This window comes from Camelina sativa, chromosome 11 (genome assembly GCF_000633955.1).
Source record: "Camelina sativa cultivar DH55 chromosome 11, Cs, whole genome shotgun sequence".
NCBI classification, from domain to species: domain Eukaryota; kingdom Viridiplantae; phylum Streptophyta; class Magnoliopsida; order Brassicales; family Brassicaceae; genus Camelina; species Camelina sativa.
In genome coordinates this window covers 34,227,158-34,252,448 of record NC_025695.1, presented here as the reverse complement: position 1 = coordinate 34,252,448, position 25,291 = coordinate 34,227,158, and the positions used below count along the sequence as shown (strand labels likewise).

The window sequence follows — 25,291 nt, the reverse complement described above, 5'->3', positions numbered from 1 at the left end:
TTGTATTGTTTTACATTAGAATTTTTGTGCTAGTTTTGGAACATGGTGCTATTTTTATCAATTACCCTTTTATTAATATTTGGTCCGTGAGAGATAGGCGAGAAAGGTAATGGTATGTTTAGATTTAGATGTCAAAATGTTGTTAAAAAAAAAAAAAAGATTTAGATGTCAAAAAAAGGTCGATGAGTTGTATGTGACAGAGAGGAAATTATTTGACTAAGTTTGAAAAACTCAAAAACTTGCTTTACACAAACAAACAAAAAAACTCATGGAGGGATTCACACTTCTACATCAAAATCTGATATCCCAACAGTAAATGCATAACATTCCAACTCAAATCCGGGTCTGTGAATGAACCCCAAATTTCTTTTAGGATTAGGAGTAAAGCCATCCATAATTATTTTTTTTTTTTTTGAAAGTGAGAAAGATGAAAGTTAAAGTTAGAAACCTTAAAGTCTTATGAGCAAAAATCCCCCGATGATGATCACTCACCATTCGTCGTGATGTTCACCATCGTGCACACCTTGTCAACTGTAATGCTTCTCATCACTATCATTTTTCTTTCATCGTCGTCGTTCGTGGTTCCAATCTACTAGTGATATTAAGATGGGCATTAAGTCCGCGGGCCTAAACGGGTTCAGTGTATTGTTTTTAGATCCGAACCCTTAAAAAACAAAGAATGTTAAAGGGTTATACCCTTTTAAGCTCGTTTATAAACGGGTCGTAATTAATTTAAAATGGACAGTCTCACAGTCTGTTTTTTTCTGAATTTTTTGAAGTAAAACGACGATGTTTGCTTAGGTACCCTAACACTTCACGATCTTCACGAGTCGTCCCCAGTCCCCACTGTTACGACGACTCAATTTTTACTCTTTGATTCCGACGAATCCTCCCCACCGCCACGACGAATCAATATTTTGCTCTTTGATTCCGACGAATCATCTCCACCGTCATGTTCCAAGATCAGCAGAAGAGAGGTCTTTCTCTAATCCCACTTTCTGAGGTCTCTCTCTTATCCCTCAATTTGAAAACCCATCTTTTGTTTCTCTTTAAGAGTTCTTGTTCTGTATTTATGATTCATTAGGCTTTGTGGGTTTTGTCTTTCATGTGTGATGTGTAGCCAAAATTAGCTTTTTAATTTGATGTGTGTGAATTGTCATAGCTATATAACTGTGTTGATCCAGAGAAGTTTTGGAAAAGAAAAGTATTTATGACTCTGTAATTGCTAGTATTATAAAATTAGCTTTTTAATTTGATGTGTGTGAATTGTGATAGCTATATAAGTGAGATTTGTTTTGTTTGTTGGTTTCGGTTTAGATAGTTGATGTGTTGCTTCTCAAGTCTTTGTTGAGTTTATATACTTATATACTCTTATATAGCTGTAAACAAGTCTTTGTTGATGTAACGCTCCGTCCGCCACCTCTCAGTGGGCTCCATTGTCCAATTTCAGTCCATGGATCTACTTTCCTTAATGGGGTCTCACGTTTTCTCACTAGACTCATGAGCCCACCCATATCTGACGGTCGGTTTGCTATGTCCGGGAGACTTTAAAGATTTGTTACCATCCCTACAAATCACCACATGATCTTTTCCTTTGTTTTTTCTTCACTCGCACAGTTCCGACAGTCACTTTCGGGAAGGTCACCCATCCTAAGACTACTCCAGCATAAGCACGCTTAACTGTGGAGTTTCTCTCAGGACCCTTGGCCGAAAAGATAAGTGCACTTTGGTGACATAGATGGTCAAATCAATTATTTTAAACCTCTCTGCATGTCCCTGAAACCGGAGTATCACAATTCACCCCCACTAACAGATCTTAATGTCCTCGTTGCGCACAAAAACCATCACCCCCTGACGATGTGAGCCCACTCGACTCCACACACGTTTGGGTTCGGCTCTGATACCACTTGTAACGCCCTGACCGCCACCTCTTAGTGGATCTCATGTCCAATCCCAGTCTATTGGCCCACTTTCCTTAATGGGCCTCACGTTCTCTCACTCGGCCCGTGAGCCCACCCATATCCGCTGGTCGGTTTGCTACGTCCAGGAGGCTTTAAAGACTTGTTACCATCCCTACAAATCACCACATGATCTTTCCCTGTGTTTTGTCCTCACTCGCACAGTTTCGACAGTCACTTTCCGGAAGGTCACCCATCCTAAGACTACTCCATCATAAGCACGCTTAACTGTAGAGTTCTCTCAAGACCCTTGACCGAAAGGATGAGTGCACTTTGGTGACATAGGTGACCAAATCAATTCTTTTAAACCTCTCTGCATGTTCCTGAAATCGGGGTATCATAGTTGAGTTTATATATACTTATATACTCTTATATATACTTACATACTCTTATATATACTTATATAAGAGTATATATAAACGATGGAGGTTTTGCAACAGAATGGACTTAGTGTCTCAATACACAACGACATTCCTCAATGCTCATAATGACTATATTGCTATGAATGAGGAAGATGCTCAAGGTGAATACATTTAGATGGATGAGAAAGAAACATAAATTGAAGAACCAAAGCAAAGTGACACAGTGTCTCAAGCAACAACTCAAGCTAACTTCACAAGTTTGGAAGGAATTTGTAGCAGTCGGGATAGAAAAAGATAAAAAGGAGAGAGGCAAATGCATCCATTATGGTACGAAGTTGGTTATTAATACTAAAACACATGGAACAAAGAGTTTGCATCGCCATTTGTTGATGTGTCCAAAGAAGCCTAGAAAGGAAGACAGACCTCCATATGATCCGAAGAAAGACCGAGAGATGACCAGCGAGATCATAATCTATCGTGATCTGTCGTTTTGCGATGTTGAATATGAAAAAGTGAGAGCAAGAGACAGGTATCTAAATCCGGACTACAACCGATTTGCAGACAAACAGCTGGAGCAGATGTCTACAAAAGATATGAGATTGAAAAGGTTAAGGTAAAAGAGATGCTTGCAAGACATCGAGGTCGTGTGTGTTTCACTTCAGATTTATGGTCTGCTCGAGCCACAGTTTTGAGTTATATATATGTTTGACGGCTCACTTCATCGATGATGATTGGAACTTAAACTGTTTGATTTTGGCATTCTGTGAACTAAAGTCTCCTCACACTGGCGAAGATATTTCCATCAAGATATTGGAGTGTTTGAAAGAATGGGGTCTGGACAAGAAGGTATTTTCTATTACCTTAGATAATGCAACAAATAACGATAGTATGGAGAAGACACTTAAGGTTCAACTTGAGATGATTGGTGGCAGTGGCCTCTTATGCGATGGTGATTTTTTGCATATGAGATGTTGTGCTCATGTGTTGAACCTCATAGTGAAAGATTGTTTAGATCTAGCAAATGACATCTTGCCCAATATTTGGGAGTGTTATATATGTTAAAGCATCTCCTTCAAGAAAATAAGCTTTTGCAGCTTGTGTAGAGAGAGTTGGAATTAAGAGTGGAGCTGGTCTGTCACTTGATGTTCCTCACTGTTGGAACTCTACATATGAGATGCTTGCAAGGGCTTTAAAGTTTAGGAAAGCATTTGTTAACTTGCAATGGTATGACACTTATTACAAGACATTGCCGTCAGAAAATGAATGGAACCGTATAGGAGAAAACTGTGAGTTGTTGAAACTGTTCAGTGTCATCACTACACATTTTTCAGGATCGAAGTATCCCACTGCCAATGTGTATTTCACACAAGTATGGAGAATTGAGCTATTTTTGAGGAAATTTGCATCTTGTGATGATGAAGGTGTTGAAAAGATGGCTCAGAAAATGCAGAAAAAGTTCTCCAAGTACTGGAAAGCTTACCGCATAATTTTGGCCATGGTATATGTTTTAGATCCAAGAATGAATCTGCAGATGATTGAAATGGCTTATGAGAAAATGGATCCAACAACTTCAAATTTGAAAAAAGTTGAGCTTAGAGCGAATTTGGTTAGGCTCTGCAAGGATTATCAGGCTAAGTCTATGGCAAATGCTTCAGGTGTTTCGGCAGCTCCAACTCCACATGATTTAGTTTCTGAGTCTCCACTTGATAATGATTTAGATAATGTAAGACTCTTACATAATGATGTTATAGTACTTTCTTTACTTTTGGATATCTTGATAATGATGTTAATCTTTTTGCAGGATCTTTATGAGCTTGAAAGAAACATTGGATTTGGGGTGGACAATACCATGACACTTTTGGATATCTATTGAGATGAGCCAAGACTAGAGAGGAAGTCTTTTCCGAATTTGGATGTTTTGTCTTACTAGAAAAACAACCAACATCGTCTTGGTGATTTAGCATGTATGGCACGTGATCTGCTAATTATACCCATAACAAAAGTTGCATCAGAATCGACTTTCACTATTGGAGCTAGGGTCTTAACTCCTTATAGAAACCGTCTGCTTCCAAAGAATGTTCAAGCTTTACTCTGTACTCGTAATTGGTATTGCTGAATATGAAGGTAAGTAAGACTTATTTATCTCATTTATTTATCTCATTTAATAACTTAGCAACTAATTCAGAGTTTTATCAGGTAACATAGAAGACGAAGAATATGAAAAAGATGCTCAATACACAAGGAGCAATCAGGGTTAAACTTTGAACTGATATGTGTATTCATTTGTAGGATGTGTTATGTGTATTCATCTGTTGGATGTGTTATGTGTATTCATCTGTTATATTTGTTTTAATAGTCCTTGAAAACCTTTGACATTATTGTTTTGTGTGTGTGTGTTTGCAGGTTTTTGCAGAACATTGGGGATGAATGAGGAAGAAACGGAAATTGAAGAATAGTTAAAAGACTAAAGATCCAATGAACTTGAAACGGAAATGTGTATATACTTGTGTTGTGTGTGTGTTTGGCAAACAAATTACTTCTCAAGTCTTTGTTGATGCATTGCTTCTCAAGTCTTTGTTGAGTTTATATAGCTGATGCATTGCTTCTCAAGTCCTTGTTGCAAGCTACGCTGCATGGAATCGTCGGAGATGTGTCGATTCCCGCTCCGGAATCGGAAATGGGAGCGGAATTGTCCGGAATCGCTCGGAATCGGCTTGGAATCGCGATTCCTAAAAAAAGCTTTTTAGAATCGTTTTGGAACCGTAAGATTCCGAGTGGAAGCGTGGGGAGATTAGTTAGGAAGCGTTGCTGGACTTGGTAATGATGGAAAAAAAACTTGGAAAAAGTGCAGAGAACGGAACGACGCTTAGGGTTTTGGGGGAGAAAACTCTTTGATGAAATTACAAATTTGCCCCTCGTGTATTTATGAAAAAAGTTTGTTTTGTGTCTTGTATGATTTGAACCGTAGACCTCACACTACTTAAAATACTTACTTGCCACTACACTACTACAATCTTTACTGAATTATTCGATTACAATGTTATATAACGTCTAAATAATGATGTTATGTTTGGTATTATATACATATTTGACACGTACACGCTTCCAACTCGTACCCACTTCCTTATTTTTTTAAAAAAATCGCTCCCACGCTTCCAAATGTTTCCGCTTCCGCGTATCCTGATTCCATGCAGCTTAGGTTGCAAGTCTTCTCAAGTTTTTGTTGCAGGTTTTAAATATTTGTTTGAAATGTGTAAAGCTCGTTTGTCAATAGAATATTTGTTTGATAAAAAAAACAAATATAAATTAAATGGGCCGACGGGTCATGTATATTTAAACGGATTTAGACAAACGGGCTTTAAATTTAAAAAGATTTAAGTGGGCAGTTAGTTAAACAGACATTGTATAAACGGGTAGTGTCTAAACGGGTCCGGACTACCGTTTTAACATCACTACAATCCACCGCTATTTCTAAAATACCAAAAAATAAGCAATAAATCCATTCAAATGTATGTATTTACTGCTTTTATGAACAAAACAAATCACGCTACATTTTTTTGTCAAAAGTACTCGGAGAGCGCCATGTGTAATTAATTTTAAAACTGCCAAACTATGCAAACAAAGAAAATAAATCCTCAAACTTATTATAAAATAGACAACATGAAAGAAAGATATCAAAAAGTACTTGAAAATTAATTTATGTTATCTAAAGATAAATTGAAACATCATTTCAAAATTGAGGATTTCGAGAAATAAATTATCAATACTACTATAAAATTTGTAATAGGTATTTTTGAGGAAACAAATTAACCATGATTTTGTACGTTTTTAATTTTTTTTTTGAACTAACACAACTCTTTTTGCATTATTAAACACAAACTTGTTGCCGAAAAAATAAAAATATATTACATAAAAAATAAATAAATAAATCAAAAAGCTAATCCTCATTTTAAAATCTAAATCGATATATAATTTTGTTTAATTTTAAAAATATAAACCTTAACCCTTCTTTTATAAACCTAAACTGATATATAATTTTATTTAGTTGTAAAATCTAAAATTTAACCTTTATTTATAAACCCAAAATGACGTATATTTTTGTTTAGTTATAAAATTGTAATCTTAATTCTCTTGTATAAATTTAAACTCACATATAATTTTCTTAAATTATAAAATCTAAACTCAAACTCTTATTTATAACTTCAAACTGATATTTTAACTTGTTCGATAAAAATCTACATAATTTGTTTCTTTATTTTTTTTTATTTTTTTTTTAATTTTGATTTATATATATATATATATATATATATATATAATATTACCTCATGTGTATTTCTATTGGCTAATTCAAATGGGAGGAAGATAAAATGATGAAACAACAAATGAAACTGAGTCCAACAGACTGTTCAGATCTATTGGGGTGGTATTCTAATGATTTTGGATTCTATACAGTGAAGTCAGGTTATTGGTTAGCTTGCAACCTCCCTAATGGAAATAACAGAGTGCGGGAAATTCCAGGTTCTCAAACCTTAAAGAATGCTATTTGGAAGATCCACACAGCCCTGAAAATCTAACATTTCCTTCGGAAAATAATCTCAAAAACATTACCAACTGGATCAGCACTTATGCACCGGCGAATCACAACCTCATCTCTATGTCAAAGATGTCAACAAGATGCAGAAACACCAGAACATCTATTCTTTGAATGTAGATATGCACAAGAAATATGGCGGCGAAACGGATACCTAAACCAGATTATGTGCTCTCCGATTAATACGCTTGAGACGAAATTTCAAGAAATTTTTGATTGTTATAATGATCAGTCACTTACATTATTTGAGCGACACATACCCTTGTGGATGCTATGGAGAATATGGAAAATCAGAAACCTCCTTATCTTTCAAAATAAAGCCTATAAATGGCAAAAAGATATGAGTTTGGCTGCAGATGAAGCTATAGAATGGATTGATATTTGGGCAGAGGTGTTGATTAAAAAACAGAGAGAGGAAACTGATCAAAGAAGATCATCTAGGGGATCACATTGGGCTCAACCTGCAAGCAGTTATGTCAAATGCAACTATGACTGTAAATTCATTCAGGATGGAAATAATGGACAATCAACCTGGATTGCGCGTGATGACAGAGGATTTAACTTGACAGCAGGACAAAGTAGACAAACCAATGTTCAAACAGTATTGGAAGCAGAATTTCAAGGTTTGACAACAGCTATGCAACAAATGTGGATTAAAGGATATCAACATGTTATTTTTGAAGGAAATAATGAGATGGTGGCAAAACTAGCCAATGGTGTAACAAAAAACTTCATAGTGCATAACTGGGTACCGGAAATCCAATACTGGAAGCAAAAATTTCAACAAGCCACAATCCAATGGACAGGTAGGAACAATAACAAAAAAGCAGATTGTTTAGCAAAAGCTTTTATAAATAATTGTGAACAATATGTTTTTCATGATTTGTACCATCATGTATTGTAAATTTCCTCCATAAATATTACATTTCTTCATCATAACTGAATGAAAGAAAGCTGTTCAAATAAAAAAGAATACCCTATCATTATTTATTTCCGGCGGCCTAATCTTGCCTTTTCAAAGAAGGGAACCAAAAATCTAAAACAGAAATACTATAAACCGGATATAACCAAATAAGAAACCCGAATAATCCTTCGATCCAGAAATTAAAATTTGCTTGTGCTCTTTTTTTGCTGTTACCAGGCAATGAAGATCCTCATCGCCGTTAAGCGTGTCGTCGGCCCTGTTCGTTTGTGTGTCGCTGGGTTCAGTGACAGCGACCAGCGACACTATTTGTTGTTCGTTTTCTTGTCTCTAAATCTTGTCGCTAAATCAGCGACTGTCGCTGAAATCTGTCGCTATATTATTCATTTTCCTGTCGCTAAATTTTGTCGCTAAATCAGCGACTGTCGCAATGTCGTTCGTTTAGCTGTCGCAAAATATTATTTCTTTATTTTTTTTTAAAAGTTTTTTACCTTTTTAATGTATAATAAATATGTGTATTGGTGAAATATTTAAATTGTGTAAATTTAAATTAATTAAGAAGATAAATTAAGGAAATAAGTTGTAATTAATTAATTCTAATACCATTAATTACATAAGTATTATTCTCATAAATAATTAAAGTTTCACACTAAAATATTTTAAGAAGGCAATTGACGTCCTCTAACAATCTGACCGGTGATAGTATCACGCAACCCTTCCATTGCTCTATCTCCAGTAGGTTCATATGGAGTATATCCACCATGATCATCATCATCATCATCATCATCATCATCATCATCATCATCATCATCATCATCTTCATCATCACTATCTTCATTGCCATGAATATGATATTGTTCTGTTCTTTGCCAACGTATAAAATCATTATCCTCTCGATGTGATTCACGTATGAAGTTGTGTAGTGCCATGGTTGCTGTCACAATCTTGATCCACTTAGTCAAACCATACTTAGGATGCTTACGATTCTAAGATTCTCCATTTTGCTTTCCAAACTCCAAAGTCCTCTCAATCACTGATCGTAGTCCTGAATGTTTCCTGTTAAACAACTCCCGCGTGTTTTGTGGTGGTCCTCCTCTAGTAAACTGATCAAGGTGATATCTAACACTACGATGCGGGCCAAGATACCCTGTCCTTGTGGGATATCCAAAGTCAACCAAATAATACTTCCCATTTGACGGATGTGGAAAACAAACTTCATTCTTTGCACAATAAGTCAACACATTTGTAACAGAGTGCGGGAAATTCCAGTTCTCAAACCTTAAAGAATACTATTTGGAAGATCCACACAGCCCTGAAAATCTAACATTTCCTTGTGGAAAATAATCTCAAAAACATTACCAACTGGATCAGCACTTATGCACCGGCGAATCACAACCTCATCTCTATGTCAAAGATGTCAACAAGATGCAGAAACACCAGAACATCTATTCTTTGAATGTAGATATGCACAAGAAATATGGCGGCGAAACGGATACCTAAACCAGATTCTGTACTCTCCGATTAATACGCTTGAGACAAAATTTCAAGAAATTTTTGATTGTTATAGTGATCAGTCACTTACATTATTTGAGCGACACATACCCTTGTGGATGCTATGGAGAATATGGAAAATCAGAAACCTCTTTATCTTTCAAAATAAAGCCTATAAATGACAAAAATATATGAGTTTGGCTGCAGATGAAGCTAGAGAATAGATTGATATTTGGGCAGAGGTGTTGATTAAAAAACAGAGAGAGGCAACTGATCAAAGAAGATCATCTAGGGGATCACATTGGGCTCGACCTGCAAGCAGTTATGTCAAATGCAACTATGACTGTAAATTCATTCAGGATGGAAATAATGGACAATCAACCTGGATTGCGTGTGATGACAGAGGATTTTACTTGACAGCAGGACAAAGTAGACAAACCAATGTTCAAAAAGTATTGGAAGCAGAATTTCAGAGTTTGACAACAGCTATGCAATAAATGTGGATTAAAGGATATCAACATGTTATTTTTGAAGGAAATAATGAGATGGTGGCAAAACTAGCCAATAGTGTAACAAAAAACTTCAGAGTGCATAAGTGGGTACAGGAAATCCAATACTGAAAGCAAAAATTTCAACAAGCCACAATTCAATGGATAGGTAGGAACAATAACAAAAAAGTAGATTGTTTAGCAAAAGCTTTTATAAATAATTGTGCACAATATATTTTTCATGATCTTGTACCATCATGTATTGTAAATTTCCTCCATAAGGCCATCATTAATGGGAGAACACTAAGGGTGTTCTAAGCCCAAAAAAATTATAAAAATAATGAATAGTGGCTTAGAACACTTTTTTTAGTTCTTTATGTAGAACTGATTTAAGCCCAGTTCTTATTTAACGTGGCTTCATGTGATTGGACGAGATTTTTTGGAAAAAAAGAAAATATTTCATTTATATAAGTATGCAATTTAAATGTTAATTTATAAGTTTTTATAATTGTAATATATTTAAGAATATTATATTAATTTATAAGTATATAATTGCTTTTATATAAGTATGCAATTTAAATGTTAATTTATAAGTTTTTATAATTGTAATATGTTTAAGAATATTATATTAATTTATAAGTATACAATTGCTTTTATATAAGTAAGCAATTTAAATGTTATTTTATAAGTTTTTATAATTTGTAAAATGTTTATGAATATTATATTAATTTATAAGTATACAATTGCTTTTATATAAGTAAGCAATTTAAATGTTATTTTATAATTTTTTATAATTTGTAAAATGTTTATGAATATTATTTTACTATATCTTTATTCTAAGAACACCATAATTAGTTCTCCCATTTTTTTTACCTATAATCTTAACAACTGATCTAACATTATTTTCACTATATATTTAATCTAAGAACACAAAAAAAAGTTCTACCATGATGCCCTAAAGATTACATTTCTTCATCATACAAAGAAAGCTGTTAAAATAAAAAATAATACCCCATTATTATTTATTTCCGGCGGCCTAATCTTTCCAAGGAAGGGAACCAAAAATCTAAAACAGAAAAACTGTAAACCGGATATAACCAAATAAGAAACCCGAATAATCCTTTGATCCAGAAATTAAAATTTGCTTCTGCTCCCTTTTTTTTCTTTTTTGTTTTTGCTGTTACCGGGCAATGAAGATCCTCGTCGCCGTTAAGCGTGTCGTCGACTACGCCGTCAAGATCCGTGTCAAACCCGATAAGGTACACAGAAAACCCATCTCTAGATCTCTCCGTAATCGTTGAAGCACCGCTAAAGTTGATTCCTTTATCGTTGAAATCAGACTGGTGTAGATACTCAAAATGTGAAGATGTCGATGAATCCGTTCTGTGAGATCGCGCTTGAGGAAGCGCTTCGAATCAAAGAAGCGGGTTTTGCCAAAGAGGTTGTTGCAGTGAGTATTGGACCTTCACAGTGCGTGGACACGCTTCGTACCGGTTTAGCTATGGGTGCGGATCGTGGAATCCATGTCGAGACCAATTCCAGTTTCCTTCCTTTGACGATTGCTAAGATCTTGAAGAGTCTTGCTGAATTTGAGAATCCTGGACTGATTTTTCTAGGGAAACAGGTTCGTTTGCCTCTGATTTGATTGACAAGTTTTGAACTTTGGCTAAAGTTGAGATTTTTCAGGGTTTAGAAGGCAAAAGATTAGTATTTGACTCATCATTTTATGTTTATAACATATTCAGTGAGTCGTGGATTGGTTAAGATGATGAACACTGATCTTTGTAATAGCTTTCAAAGATGTTGGATCTGCTTTATGTTTGGATGAAGTTCGATGTAAAGTGTATTGCTATTGTAAACGTTTTTTTTTGTTTTCGTGCAGGCGATAGATGATGACTGTAATCAAACAGGACAAATGGTTGCAGCTTTGCTTGGTTGGCCACAAGCAACCTTTGCATCGAAGGTAAAGTGGGGGTAGTTCCTTTGAAAGCTTTCTGATCATATGTTATCTTTTATAAGATTTGTTTGTTTATTGTATGCTCTACTCGTTGTTGTTTAGTAGGTTGTGTTGGATAAGGATAAGCATGTTGCAACTGTGGATAGAGAAGTAGATGGAGGTCTTGAAACTCTTTGTGTTGACTTACCTGCTGTGATAACGTAAGTTCTAGATTCTTACATGATTGTGTGACGCCATGATCTCTCTCGAGTTGAGGTTTATATGTATCATGCATCAACTAACCTGTGTATGTTTCAGTTAATGGATCGGTTCATCATTCTGTTAACTGCATTCTTTGTGGAATTCGTTGTGTGGTCTCACAAATTGTCAAGCAAAGTAGCATATAGCTTTAGTGGAAAGGTGCAACAACCTCGTTTTGTTTATAACAGCTTTTGATGTTACAATGCAGAACTGATTTGAGGCTGAACCAACCAAGATATGCATCACTTCCTAACATAATGAAGGCGAAATCAAAGCCTATAAAGAAAATGACGGTGCAAGATCTGAAAGTTGACGTTAAATCTGACATAGAGATCTTGCAAGTCACGGAGCCTCCACAGAGGAAATCTGGGGTTATGGTTTCTTCAGTGGATGAGTTGATTGACAAGCTCAGAAATGAAGCTCATGTAGTTTGAAAGAAGAACCTTCTATATGTCTTTATCCCAACCTGCTAATAGACCTGATCATCTTTCTTCTTAGCCACATCATTGCTTTGTGAAGGCATGAAGTGGAAGTAAATAAATAAATCAAATGTGAATCGTTTTCTTCAGTAAGGTACCTTGGATGTATAAGTACACACATATCTTATTATCTTTTTTCTTAAGCCGTGCTTCTGATGAAGTCATCATATCAAAGGTCCGCCATGGTTATACGATGTGGAAGTGTCGTGATAAAGTGAAGCCGCTCTCTTGACCATATAACCACCTCTCTCGTAAGAAATAATCACCTTAAAGAACATTTCCTTATGTAGACTTCATCAAGGACCAAATGTGACTTATTTCTTGGAGATTTTGTTTCTCTAGATCTCTTACAAGTGCAAAATTGATCAACAAACTCATGTCCACATTCATCCCCCTGGAATCAAATCCCCACGATTAATCTCCATCTCCCATGATCACAACATCTATTTAATGTGATTGATTCTTGCTTTTGTTGTATAATTCACGTGTCTTAAGCTTCTACAGAAACCCATATAGGTTTCTACCATTGGAAACATCAAATTTTAACTAATACTTTATTTGCATTGGAGTGGTCTTATAGCTCATAGTTCAAAAACGAAGCTCCTTATCACTTTTATAGACATGAAGTGGACGTCGAAATATCCGGTAGTAAGTTACTTAAAGCGTCTTGTGTGTATTACATTTTTTTCTTATTGGTACATACAGTGGTTCCAGAACTCCAGAGCGAGAACATATAAAGTAGCTTAACATATGCAAAAGAACACAAATAGCAATCATTCACTAAGTCGGACAAGACTTTTCTCATATCCTGAAATTAGACAAATATGACTTTCCATCAAAGATGTTTGCAAGGTATCCTGTAGTGTACTCTGGTATGGTGATATCTTTGTACTTTGCAGGGTTTTCATCAGACAGGAGCTCTCTTATCGGTCCATAAACCGTAGAATTTGGAGACAGACTTGAGCTAAAGAAGCAAGCGATGGAAATCCGCGGTCCATCTCTATTCGCTCGTACCCTATGCTCCACACTCAAGAACTTGTCGTTCGTTATCAGCTGCAAAACAGAATGTCTCAAATATATATGGAAAGACTGTTTTTTTTGTTAGTTAAAAGAATGCAACAACTGGACTTGCCTGCATGAAATCACCAATGTTGACGACAAGAGCTCCAGGAACAGGAGGGACATCAACCCAATAATCTTGATGGAGAACTTGAAGACCACCGATTTGGTCTTGAAGAAGAAGCGTGAAGAAAGAGTTATCGGTGTGTTTACTTATCCCCAAAGTTAGGTCTGGCTGAGGGCAAGGTGGATAGTAATGGCAAACCATGAACAAACCCTTAAGACAATCCATCCTCTTCAGTATCTCAGAGTCTAAACCTAAAGCTTCTGATAGAAGTTGGAAGATCAAATCTCCCAATTCCATTACATGCTTCGTGTATTCGATCACAGCACCCCTAAAATCATCATATATTAAGAATTAAAAAAAATTATTTTCGTTATATACTCTTACTCAAAATTAGTGGGATACTAAAATAGTGGAATCATTTGAAGTACGTAAATTTATTATTTATGCAAAATAATCACCAAATGCTAAAAACTATTTTAGTGTATCCGAATCAAAGTGAACCAATTAATTACCAAGTAAACGAAATACATCGAACCTAAACGAAGGTAATATCAGATTGTGTACTTTTAAATTTTGTTTTGTGGATGGTAAGAAATAGAATAATTAATCACAACAAATATACTATTAATCACTATAAAAGTTACCTGCACGCTACTGGAATATCCTCTGGATTTGGAGGATCTGGAGCAATGTAACAAGTGAAAGAGTCTCTCCAATTCATAGGAGAAGAATGATAGAGATCGAAATTATTGTTATAAAGAAATCTCTTGTTTAAATCGCTAGACATGTATTGTTTCTTCACTTCTGGATCTTCTTCGTGGAACTTTCGAACTCCTTGTTTCATCTCTTCAAGAAAAGTTAAAGGAACACCATGATTGATCACTTGAAAAAATCCCCAATTCTCAGCTGCGTCTTTGATCTTCAAAACGACGTTGTTCCTCGAGGATGTGACATCAATATCATTAGTGATTTCTCCGAGGTCGATGATTGGGACGGTGAGGTTTAAGTCGGAGATATTTGAAGCTCTGTTGTTTGATAAGGTTGAAGAAGGGACATGGAAGATTCGAGGAACTTCGGTTATTTCGGCATCGACGAGTCCTTTAACTCCGGTGTTCGTCGAGATAAAAGTCGTGAGATCGTTCATACGATCGGTTTTGTCTGCCATGTCTCTTTTTTCTTTTTATTTTATTTTTTGTCGATAGGAAGATTCAATGATTTAAGACAGAACACAGGAGTAAAAGATAAGTGTTGAAGTGTGTGGTGTCTTTAAGTCTTTGTTTGTTGACTGGTGAATTGAGATTGTTTTTTTTGGTGAAAGTTGAATTGAGATTGTTAGAGACGTGTTGTGTAATTTGTTGACTGGTGAATTGAGATTGTTAGAGACGTGTTGTGTAATTGTGCAAAGAATTCAAAGGATCAAAATGACGTTTGGGACTTTGGAGATTCCGACAGTTTGAAATATTAAATCTTTGTAAAAAAAAACAAAGGCAAATCACATAAAATTGGAGATGCGGGGTATCGATCCCCGTACCTCTCGCATGCTAAGCGAGCGCTCTACCATCTGAGCTACATCCCCATTTGACAACTATCTAAAGAATAAACGATATATACAGATAATTAAAGTAGATCAAGTTTATGTTTCTTATTCAATACTGCCTGGTTGTACTGTACAACTTGTACACGAAGTACCAACAATTGTAGCGTATGATCTTAAATTATTGAATGAAGTGTTTGACCATAAAAACAATGAAGAAGGCAAGAAGCTGTTTTTTTTTTTGTTCAAAACAAATTAGATATTTCCTTAACAGATTAATATGTTTCTAATTTGGGATATAATCTAACTAGGTAACAATCCGCACTAAATAAATTAATTTAAATAAAATTATTATGAATAAAATTATTAATTTATGATCTAAAATTAAAAATGTAACTAAACTTTTTTTAAATGCAAATTTATGTTTATTTTATGTAAAAGATATGTTTTACCTCTAAAATATATAAACATGATGGAGAAAGTTTTGATAAAATGTAACCATTTAGGGCATATGACTTTTTGTGTTTTTAGAAATCAAATTCATATTTTTTATGTTTCACATTATTATTTACAGAAAAAAATTTAGTAAAGTTATAAGTATTTAACAATATATAATTAGCCCCAGTTAACAACAAAGATGCATACAAAAATGTAAATTTTTTTTGGCGGGAAAATTATTGGGGGATTTTTTTTTGTCAAAATTTTTTTGGCAGAAATATTTTTTCAAATTTTTTTGGCGGTAAAATTTTTCTTTTTTATTTTATTGATTAAAATATTTTTATGTAAGGATAAAATGGACATTAAAATTTAAAGGAAGGCATAAATGAAAATAACAAAAAAGGTATTTTTGAAAATGGGTATATCAAAAATAGTATTTTTAACAAATTCTCAATATACAATGACATGAATTATAATTAATATTAATTAATGAAGACAAATTTAAAAAAAGTGTATGAAACTCTCTCGCAATGACATGTCAGTTTTTTGTACAAAATATTTCTCTATTAATATATAAGGTATTTTATAAAGCGCTTAAAAAATATATTCAGAACTAAACCAAAATTTGATTATTATTTTTTACCAAACCGAGTGATTTGGTATGATTTTTTTTTTATTATTCTTGTAATTTGATATAGATCATATATTCTCCATTTACAATTGACATATACTACATAACTTTTAATTATACTTGACACATGTATATATATATATATATACTCAGTACATAATTTAATGTAATACTTTATGATTTAAAATTATTTTCTCTAACTTTTGTTATCAATTTAATTTTTTTTATCTACATTTTACAAATCTAAATCCAAATAATTACTTCTTGATTCCAGTAAATCAGATATATAAACTCGAAAATTTTGAAATTGTACGCTTTTTTTTTCTTATATAAACAATAGTCTTTGTCAAAAGTATTTATATAGTCTTTATCCCTTATGTAAGCTGAAGAAAAAAAAAAGTAAACTGAAGACTCTACAAATAAGGCGGTATTGAATAAATGTAAAACTGAAGACTCTACAAATAAAATAAAAGTAATTTTTACGAAAAGAAATAAAATAATAAACCTATATAGTTTCCAAGTTAAAAACTGGAGAGACGCCTCGAATAAATAGATCGTGGAGTACAGTTTTTCGTTGGGAGTTAAAAAAAAAAAAAAAAGTTCCATAATGTTTTGTTGATTTAGTTATAATAATAAATAAACGTTAAAAATAAATAATCCAAAACCAGAAGAACCGAACTCTCTCGTCCTCGTCCTCCTCCTCCTCCTCAGCCGAACAAGAAGACTCTCTCTGTCTCCGTCAGACAAATCTCGCGAGCAAAATCAGAGAGATGGGTTTCTTCTCTTTCCTTGGAAGAGTTCTCTTCGCTTCTCTTTTCATCCTCTCCGCTTGGCAAATGTGAGCTCTCTCTCGTCCTCCTTCTCTATCTGTTTATCGTGTTCCTTGATTATGTCATTTGGGTTCTTTGCTTTGATTTTTTTCCTACTATGAAATTGCTTCCTGCTAGATCTAATCTAGGAATTGAGAACCTGTGTAGACTCTTTCTTTGTAATCTAGGGTTTTGTGAAATCGAATTCTCAGGTTAATGAATCTAATCAACTTTTGATTTTTGGATACTTGTTCAGATCTGGATCTCTTACTATAATATCGCAGACTTTGTATTTTATGTTTTTTTTTTCGTGATCTCTAGATACTGCATATTATTAATCAAAGTTTGAATATTAATTGTATTAGTTTGGTCATTCTTGATCTGCATTAGGTCACATAGAACTGTTATCTCTTAATTCGGCATGAATGAGTTGGATTCGTTTATAGAGAGGTCTCCACAATCCAATGTGATTGCTGCTCATCTTCCAGATGCTGTGTCGGTTAGGTTATTTCAGTGTATAAGGATCTAGAGAGAAGCATCATTAGCTATAAATGGAACACGATTGTAACTTTAATTTAAGTTTGTTTTTAGAAGAAGCTACTCAAAATATCATCTACCTCTTTTGACCATAGTACTAAATTTTAACTATGCTTATTTGGGGGGGTTTTATAGGTTCAATGACTTCGGAGTTGATGGTGGTCCTGCAGCTAAAGAATTGACTCCAAAGCTTAATCTGGCTAAGGGACATCTATCTTCTAGATTAGGGGTAGCTTTGCCCAAGATAGAGGTAAAGGATCTAGTCGTTATGATGTTCTTCTGTCATGCGGTCACTGTCTATATGTCTTTTCATGACCTAGAGGATGTTTTTTTTCTGAAGGTGAGACAAGTCGTTGTTACTATTATTGCCTTGAAAGGAGCCGGAGGCTTACTCTTTGTTATCGGAAACATCGTTGGTGCTTATCTTCTGGTTAGGCTTCTTCTTGTTCATCACATGTTTACAAATAAGGGATTCCAAGGCTTTACTCATTATCTGACTTTAAGATCTCATCTATCTGTTTGTTTTAGGCTTTCTACCTGGTGGTTGTCAGTCCCATCCTGTATGATTTCTACAACTATGGACCTCAGGAACGTCATTTCTCCCTTCTGTTGACTGAGTTCTTGCAGGTTTGTTCAGAACTTCTGTTTAATTATCGTAATCTCTAGAAACTGGGTCTGTGTTTGCATTAGGGTGCAAGTCTCTATCTGTTGAATCAAAAAGAATGTAGCTTAACACCTTAAACATGTTAGTCTTATAAAGCCAAGATCATCCCATTTATTACAATGGACAATATCTTGACTAAAATATCATTCCTTGTGTTATTGCAGAGCGTTGCACTCTTTGGAGCATTGCTCTTCTTTATTGGAATGAAGAACTCGACACCGAAGAGGATTTTGAAGAAGAGGACACCTAAGCCGAAAGCTGCTTAGTATCAATATTATTTTTCTTCTGGTTGTTGCCATGAGCAATACCTTTGACTTTTCCTTTTTTTCCCCGATGAAATCGTTTCTTAGAACTTTGGTTTTCTTTCTCTTTTAGGATTCTTAGGATAGCTATGATATACTTCATCTTTTACTTTGATTTGATATTGGGAATTTTGAAGTTTTGATTTGTTGAAATTTGAACCATGCATGATGCAAATGTTGAACACCGATTTAGCGACTTGATCGATGAAAAGAAACTTTCAGATTAGGAGAACTTTCAAAATCGAAGGGACAAATCTGATCGATGAAAGGAACCTTCAGATCTAGAGAGTTTTAAAGGAAACAAATTAGTGGTTTCCATCCACTCTAACTGGTATATAAGAGCTATCTTGCATTGCATAAGCTTAGATAAGTTCATAGTGCACCACACAAGCTACAATGAACAGAAAACACATAAATTGAAAACCCATTTCAAATAGAAGAAAAACAAAAAAAATGTCTTGAAAGTATCAACCCAATGGTCCCGGGTCCTCATCTTAGTTCTTTTGTTATTGCGGTTTTGTGGGTCAACATCCAATCTTCTTAAAACGTAAACTAAAGACATTTATAAATTTCAGTTTATACATAAAATTATGTATGTGTGAATAATATAGTTACTTTTAAAGAAAATTCAATAAACTTAGTTATATAGCATTGATGTTTGTTATTAATTCAAAATCATTATAATGGTGTTTTGCCCATTTGAAATGGACATATAATAGGCTAACTTGCGACTTATGTTTTTTTTTGGACTTCTTGAGCTACTTCATAGAGTGGGACAAAAATTATATTAAAATGATAACTAAAATTCATTCCGAAATGTAACCTAATATTATTATAAAATAAAATAGTTTTGAGATTTAAGTTAAGAAAAAATACCTAAAATGACTCTATTTTAATTGTTCAATTTCTTGACCGCACTTTTAAAATCATGAATAATTAAAGATAATGTACAAATATTGATATCCACACAAACACTAAATCACTATTGTAGTTTTGAGATCTTTTTAGAAAAAAAAATTGAATCTAACTCTTATCTTAATAATTTCCACCGCACTTTGTAAAAGCGCAAATTCCCAACCACAAATATAAGATTCTAACAAATAAAGTAAAAGTTTTGGAAGCTTCACAACAACGAGATTTTGACCTCATATAAGAAGCGGAAAGCAAACTTCTGACAAAATTTCCAAGACTACGACAAAGCAGCCCACAAATTTTGCTAGAATTATAACTTCGAATAGGACTAAAAGATTATGAAACCAAAATTCATCAGTTCAAACTGAAACATAATTTAGTAATTTTTTACTATACAACAAAGTATAACTCTATCTTATCTTTACGAGTTTATTTTCTCCCCACACCTTTTAATTCAAGAATTAGTAAAGAAAAAATATGAAGATTAGTATCCACACAAACACTAAATCACTATGTTAGCTTTAAGGTTCATATGGAAAAAATTTCGAATATAACTCTTCTCTTATTTTTTTCATTTTTTTTCACTGCACACTTTTACTTTATGAAAGCGTAAACATTTCCGAAACATAAACATAAAATTTCAACAAATTATAAAAGTAAAATTTCCGGAAGCGCCACACCGACGAAATTTTAAAAGCTTTTAAGAATTTTCGATCTTATTTAAAGAAGTAGAAGGCAAACCTCCGACGAAATTTCCAAAGTTACAGCAAAGCGGCCCGCGGATTGCGCATTTTCTCAGTTTTAATAAGGAACTAGTGTTACCCGCTCACTTTTTGTTTCATCTTCTTTAACCACACAATCTCAATTCAACTTCTTAAAAGTAAAATATCTGCAAGCGTTAGAATAACGAGATTTTGACATCATTTAAGAAGCGGAAAACAGACCTATGACAAAATTTCCAAAACTACGATGAAACGGCCCACAAATTGCGGGCTTTCTAGAATTATTACTTCAAATAAGACTAAAAAATTATGAAACCAAAATTCATCAATTCAAACTGAAACCTAATTTAATAAATGAAAGAAAGTATAACTTTATCTTATCTTTCTTAGTTTATTTTCTCATTGCACACTTTTATTCAAGAATTAGTAAAGATAAAATCCAAAGATTATTCTCCACACAAATACTAAATTACTATGTTAGCTTTAAGGTTCTTATGAATTTTTTTTGAATCTAACTCTTATCTTATCTGTTCATTTTTTCACCGCATACTTTTATATTATAAAAACACTGGATTTTAACCCGCGGTACACCACGGGACAATTTTTTAAAAAATAATAACATTTTATTTGTTTTTGTTTTTTATATTTAGTTTGTTTTGTTTAATTAAATAATAATTTTGTTTAGATTGTCAATAATTAGAACAATAATAGGGGAAATAAATACATAAATATGTAATTTATAAGCTATTGTCGGATTAAATCACAATTTTACTATTGATTTAATTATTTTACAAAATTTTAGTTAAGTTACCTTGATTTAATATGTCTAATATTCTTATATTAGTGGTATTGACCAAATAATTAAAGGAAGATTTAATCCGTGTTTCAAAACCGAATTAATAATATTTTATATTTATACTAATGTTAATTCAAACCGTCATGTTAATAACATGTCCCGCTATATAACAGCAAACCGTCATATTAGTGGTTTAACCTGTGTTTTAAAACCGTCATATTAGTGGTTTTGGTTGTGTGTTGTGTTTTGTTTGTGAAGTTGATATTTATACATGGAAAATGCTTGATGGTATTTATCGCATAATAATATTCAGTTTCTTAACACGGTATATATTATATTAAATATTTTTCTTCATGCTAAAGTTAAATATACCCGATTATTGAGTTTCTAAAGTAGGGTTCTCGTTTTTATGAACTTTATTAACGTTATAATAATTATTGCGATTGTAATCATTTGTTACTCAAACTCGGCTGTGTCATTTAAATTTAAGAGATCATACAGTCTCTAAAGATCTATTAAAATAGGTTTGGAGATTTTATGGGATTAAAAATTTAATGCGTAGAGTTGTTTTTGGAAAAATCGAAATGTATAGATGTTGTCAAGCTATTTATGGCAATAAATATATCAAATTAGGTCGATTTAAATAGTTCCATTAAATGAGTTTCTAGGAATTGTTATTTTAAGAAAATAGTTAGGGGTTAATGTTGTAAATAAAACAAATTAAATAACCAAAATTTCAAGGTAATAACACCAAATGTATTTCAAAAATAATAATATATAATAATATAGATAAATATTTCTGAAACATAAACATAAGAATTCAACAACTTTAAAGGTCAAATTATCGGAAGCGCCACACCGTCAAACTTTTAAGAGCTTGTACGAATTGTTTATCTTATTTAAAGAAACGAAAAGCAGACCTCTCCTTTAAAATGTAAACTAAAGACATATTTATAAATTTCAGTTTATACATCAACAAATTATGTATATGTGAATAATATAGTTATTTTTAAACAAAATTCAAGAAACTTAGTTTTATAATATTGTTGTTTGTTTCTAATTCAAAAATCACTTTTATGGTGTCTTTCCTGTTTGAAATGGACATATAATAGGCTAACTCGCGACTTATGTTTCTTTTTGGGTTTTGTAACATCCGCGAACCAAAATCCCGGTTTAGGGGATTGCATCGGTCGATGCATATAGTGCATCGGTCGATGCAGGTTCAGTTTTCTGCGGACGAGTTAAGTTAAGCGCTGCGTTGTAGGTTAGAGAAAACCCTTAAGTCGTGTTTTTGTCCCATTCGACAAGTTCAGCCGTTTTGGAAGAAAAACCAGAGAGAAAAGAGGTCTTATCAGTTCTTAAGCGTTTTTGGGAGATTCTAGGAAGTTTGTGGTGTTTTCCTGTGAGATCTGAGGCTTAGATTGTCGTAGGAACTTCCTAGGAGCGTTTTCTTCCTGTGTTTGGGTCAGATTTCTTCTGTGGCAAAGGTAAGTGCATGACCATGGCTTATCTAAGCTAGAGATATCTCTGATTTGCTTGTTATGTGTGGTTAGGCTTGTTAGTTTGTTATTTGGGACGTTGGGAAGCTTTCTTATGGCTGGGGATCGAGTTTTGTGGTTGTAGGAACGAAGATCCGGCGAGAAGCTTCGGGGGAAAACGATGCTCGGTATTTCATCGGTCGATGCATTTTGTGCGTCGGTCGATGCAAATGCGAGGACGGCGCTTAAAATCTAGGGTTTTCGTGCTATGCCGAACATGCGTCGGTCGATGCAATGGGAGCATCGGTCGATGCAGATCTTGCGTCGGTCGACGCAACCTCCAACTGGTGTCGGTCGATGCATGTTGGTGGCGGTCGATGCTGAGTCCTGGTTTGTTATTGTTGATTGTTTATTGATGGTTAGAGATGTCTCTATTGCTTGTGTGTATAGCCCAGTAGATATGAGGATTGCCTTACTGAGTGTTTATAAAATATTCATGCATTACAATTTGTGTTTGTGGTGCAGGTAAAGGCAAAGTGTGATCGTGGAATCAGGGCGATGAGGAGGAGGATGTTCTAGAGACTTGATTGATTGTGGTCTAGCTATTGCTAGGTTAATAGTGTTGAGTTGATAGAACATTGTAGGATGTTGGAACTTGGTTACTGCATTGTTGGTTATTGGATTGTTATTGTTGGAATTCTTATTGGTTTAATGGAATTGTTTTTGTTATCCGCTGTTGTTGATTGTTGCTAGGTTGTTAGTGGGTATGGGACCACTAGTGAATTAATATTATTAAAAAAAAAATGGGAAGGGTTGTTTCATTTTGGTATCAGAGCTCTTACGGTTCTAGGTCTAGGGTTCACTGTATTTTTGCTGTTGATGTTTAGGATTTCATGCTAGAGTTGTTATGTGAGTTAGTCAATTGTGTGTGGCATGAGGTCCTAGAACATCCTCTTTGAGCTTGCTTTGTGATTCCATGGTGAGTTGTGTTCTTGTGCTACTAGAATTATTTGTTGCTTAGCCTTCTGTTTTTGGTGATACAGATGGTTAGAGGTGGGGATGCTGTTGGTCGCGGGCATGGTCGTGGTCGTGGTCGTGGACGTGGTCGTGGTCGTGGTCGGGGACGGGGTCAGGTTCCCGAGGCCAGTGAGAGTGTGACCCAAAGCATGGCCAGTGAGGAGGTAGCGGAGTCACATGTTCATCCTAGTGTGTTTGGAGACCAGGCTGGTTTGGGCGACGACATGGCGGATGGGCCCGGTGTCGGTCACAGTGTTGCCCCAGGTGTGAGGGTTGCAGCGGAGGGTGCTCCAGGCAGGGAGGATGTCTTTATGGGATTTCTAGCTCAGGTTTTGGCGCGGCTTCCAGCAGCAGTGCCGCCAGAGGTTGGTGGGCAGGTTCCAGTAGTGCCGCCAGTGGTTGGTGGGCAGGTCCCAATGGTGCAGCCTGTGGCGGGTTTGCAGGCAGGTGTGCAGCCGGGGGCCGAGGTAGTGGATGCTCAGTATGTGCAGATGATGGTGCAGGTGCAGCAAGTGGGAGCGGGGTCTTTCTCGGGAAGTACGGATCCGAGTGTAGCGGATGAGTGGAGAGAGCAGATGGAGGATCTTTTCCGGTCGCTTCGGTGTCCCGACCAGTTTAGGGTGGATTTAGCAGCGCATTACTGGTCAGGTGATGCACGTGTGTGGTGGAGGTCAGTGACAACACAGAGGGTGCAGCGGGATATGACTTGGGTGGATTTTGTGAGGGAGTTTAACTCCAAGTATTTCCCACAGGAGGCTCTTGATCGCATGGAGGCACGATTCTTGGGTTTGACTCAGGGGGACCGTACAGTGCGGGAGCTGGATGTAGAGTTCAGTCGGCTTGTGGGGTATGCAGGCCGGGCTTTGGAGCCAGAGTCAGCTCAGGTGCGGAGGTTCTTGTTTGCTCTACGGGATCATCTGAGGACTCGGTGCAGAGTGAGGAGCTATGCTACGAGAGCGGAGCTGGTTGAGGTTGCAGATGGGATAGAGGACGACTTGAGATCACAGGTGGTTGTGGTCAGTCCTTCGGTGCAGCCACAACGGTCCTACCCGCATTCTGTTCCTAGCAAGGGCGGCAAGCCTGCGCAGGGGCAGAAGCGGAAGCTTGATGATATGCAGAGATAGAGGTACGGGGGTGCGAGATGCTTTGGGTGTGGTAGCAGGGACCACAAGGTGACCAACTGTCCGCAAAGAGGTGAGCAGCGGGCAGTGACGGAGCCGCGGACAGATACCCGAGTGTGTTACTACTGCAGGGAGACGGGGCATATCAAGCCTCGTTGTCCCAAGTTGTAGCAGATGGTAGTAGCAGCGGTGCAGGTTGGAGGTCAGCCAGGAGTGCAGCAGGGTGTGCAGCCGGTGGGTTGGATCGAGCGGACGTCGCGGGTGTACTCGACTGTGGAGACCGGTGGAACAAGTGAAGGAGCGATCACAGGTATAACTTCTGAGATTCGAACTTGGTCAATTCAATAGTTCAGATTATGTTTGTTTTTGCTTGTGATTGAATGTTAGGTTCTCAACACATGAGGTTTGTGTAGGGACCTTGTTGGTGGGCGGTTTATGTCCCACGTTCTGTTTGAATCTGGAGCAACTCATTGCTTCATTACTCCGAAGTGCGCGGAGAGTGCTAGTATCATCGGAGATTCCAGTGAGAGCACGAGTGTTGTCAGGGTTGCAGGAGGGAAGTTCCTGAGAGTCTTCGGTCGAGTGAGGGATGTGGAGATTCAGATTGCGGGGGAGTCGAGGCCGGCAGATTTGATTATCAGTCCAGTGGAGTTGTATAATGTGATTCTGGGTATGGATTGGTTGCATCATCATAGGGTGCATTTGGACTGTTACAG

General features: G+C 35.6%; 3 protein-coding genes and 1 non-coding gene across 4 annotated transcripts; 2 read left to right on the top strand and 2 right to left on the bottom strand.

Annotated features, from left to right (window-relative positions):
• Window positions 10,918-12,655, top strand: LOC104725113 (electron transfer flavoprotein subunit beta, mitochondrial). Its single transcript, XM_010443718.1, has 5 exons — window positions 10,918-11,071; window positions 11,152-11,436; window positions 11,695-11,775; window positions 11,875-11,969; window positions 12,218-12,655. Exons 1-5 carry the CDS (start codon window positions 11,003-11,005, stop codon window positions 12,441-12,443), a joined length of 756 nt encoding a protein of 251 aa, XP_010442020.1. The 5' UTR covers window positions 10,918-11,002; the 3' UTR covers window positions 12,444-12,655.
• LOC104725111 (1-aminocyclopropane-1-carboxylate oxidase homolog 10) lies at window positions 13,116-14,872 on the bottom strand. Its single transcript, XM_010443717.2, has 3 exons — window positions 14,259-14,872; window positions 13,621-13,942; window positions 13,116-13,541 (listed from the first exon to the last, which is right to left on the bottom strand). Exons 1-3 carry the CDS (start codon window positions 14,777-14,779, stop codon window positions 13,290-13,292), a joined length of 1,095 nt encoding a protein of 364 aa, XP_010442019.1. The 5' UTR covers window positions 14,780-14,872; the 3' UTR covers window positions 13,116-13,289.
• On the bottom strand, window positions 15,118-15,190 carry TRNAA-AGC. Its single transcript has one exon. It is a non-coding gene; the product is annotated as a tRNA-Ala (tRNA).
• Window positions 16,860-18,715, top strand: LOC104725110. Its single transcript, XM_010443716.1, has 5 exons — window positions 16,860-17,055; window positions 17,699-17,813; window positions 17,904-17,993; window positions 18,092-18,190; window positions 18,392-18,715. The coding sequence occupies exons 1-5, from the start codon at window positions 16,988-16,990 to the stop codon at window positions 18,491-18,493; spliced, it is 474 nt and encodes a 157-aa protein (XP_010442018.1). The 5' UTR covers window positions 16,860-16,987; the 3' UTR covers window positions 18,494-18,715.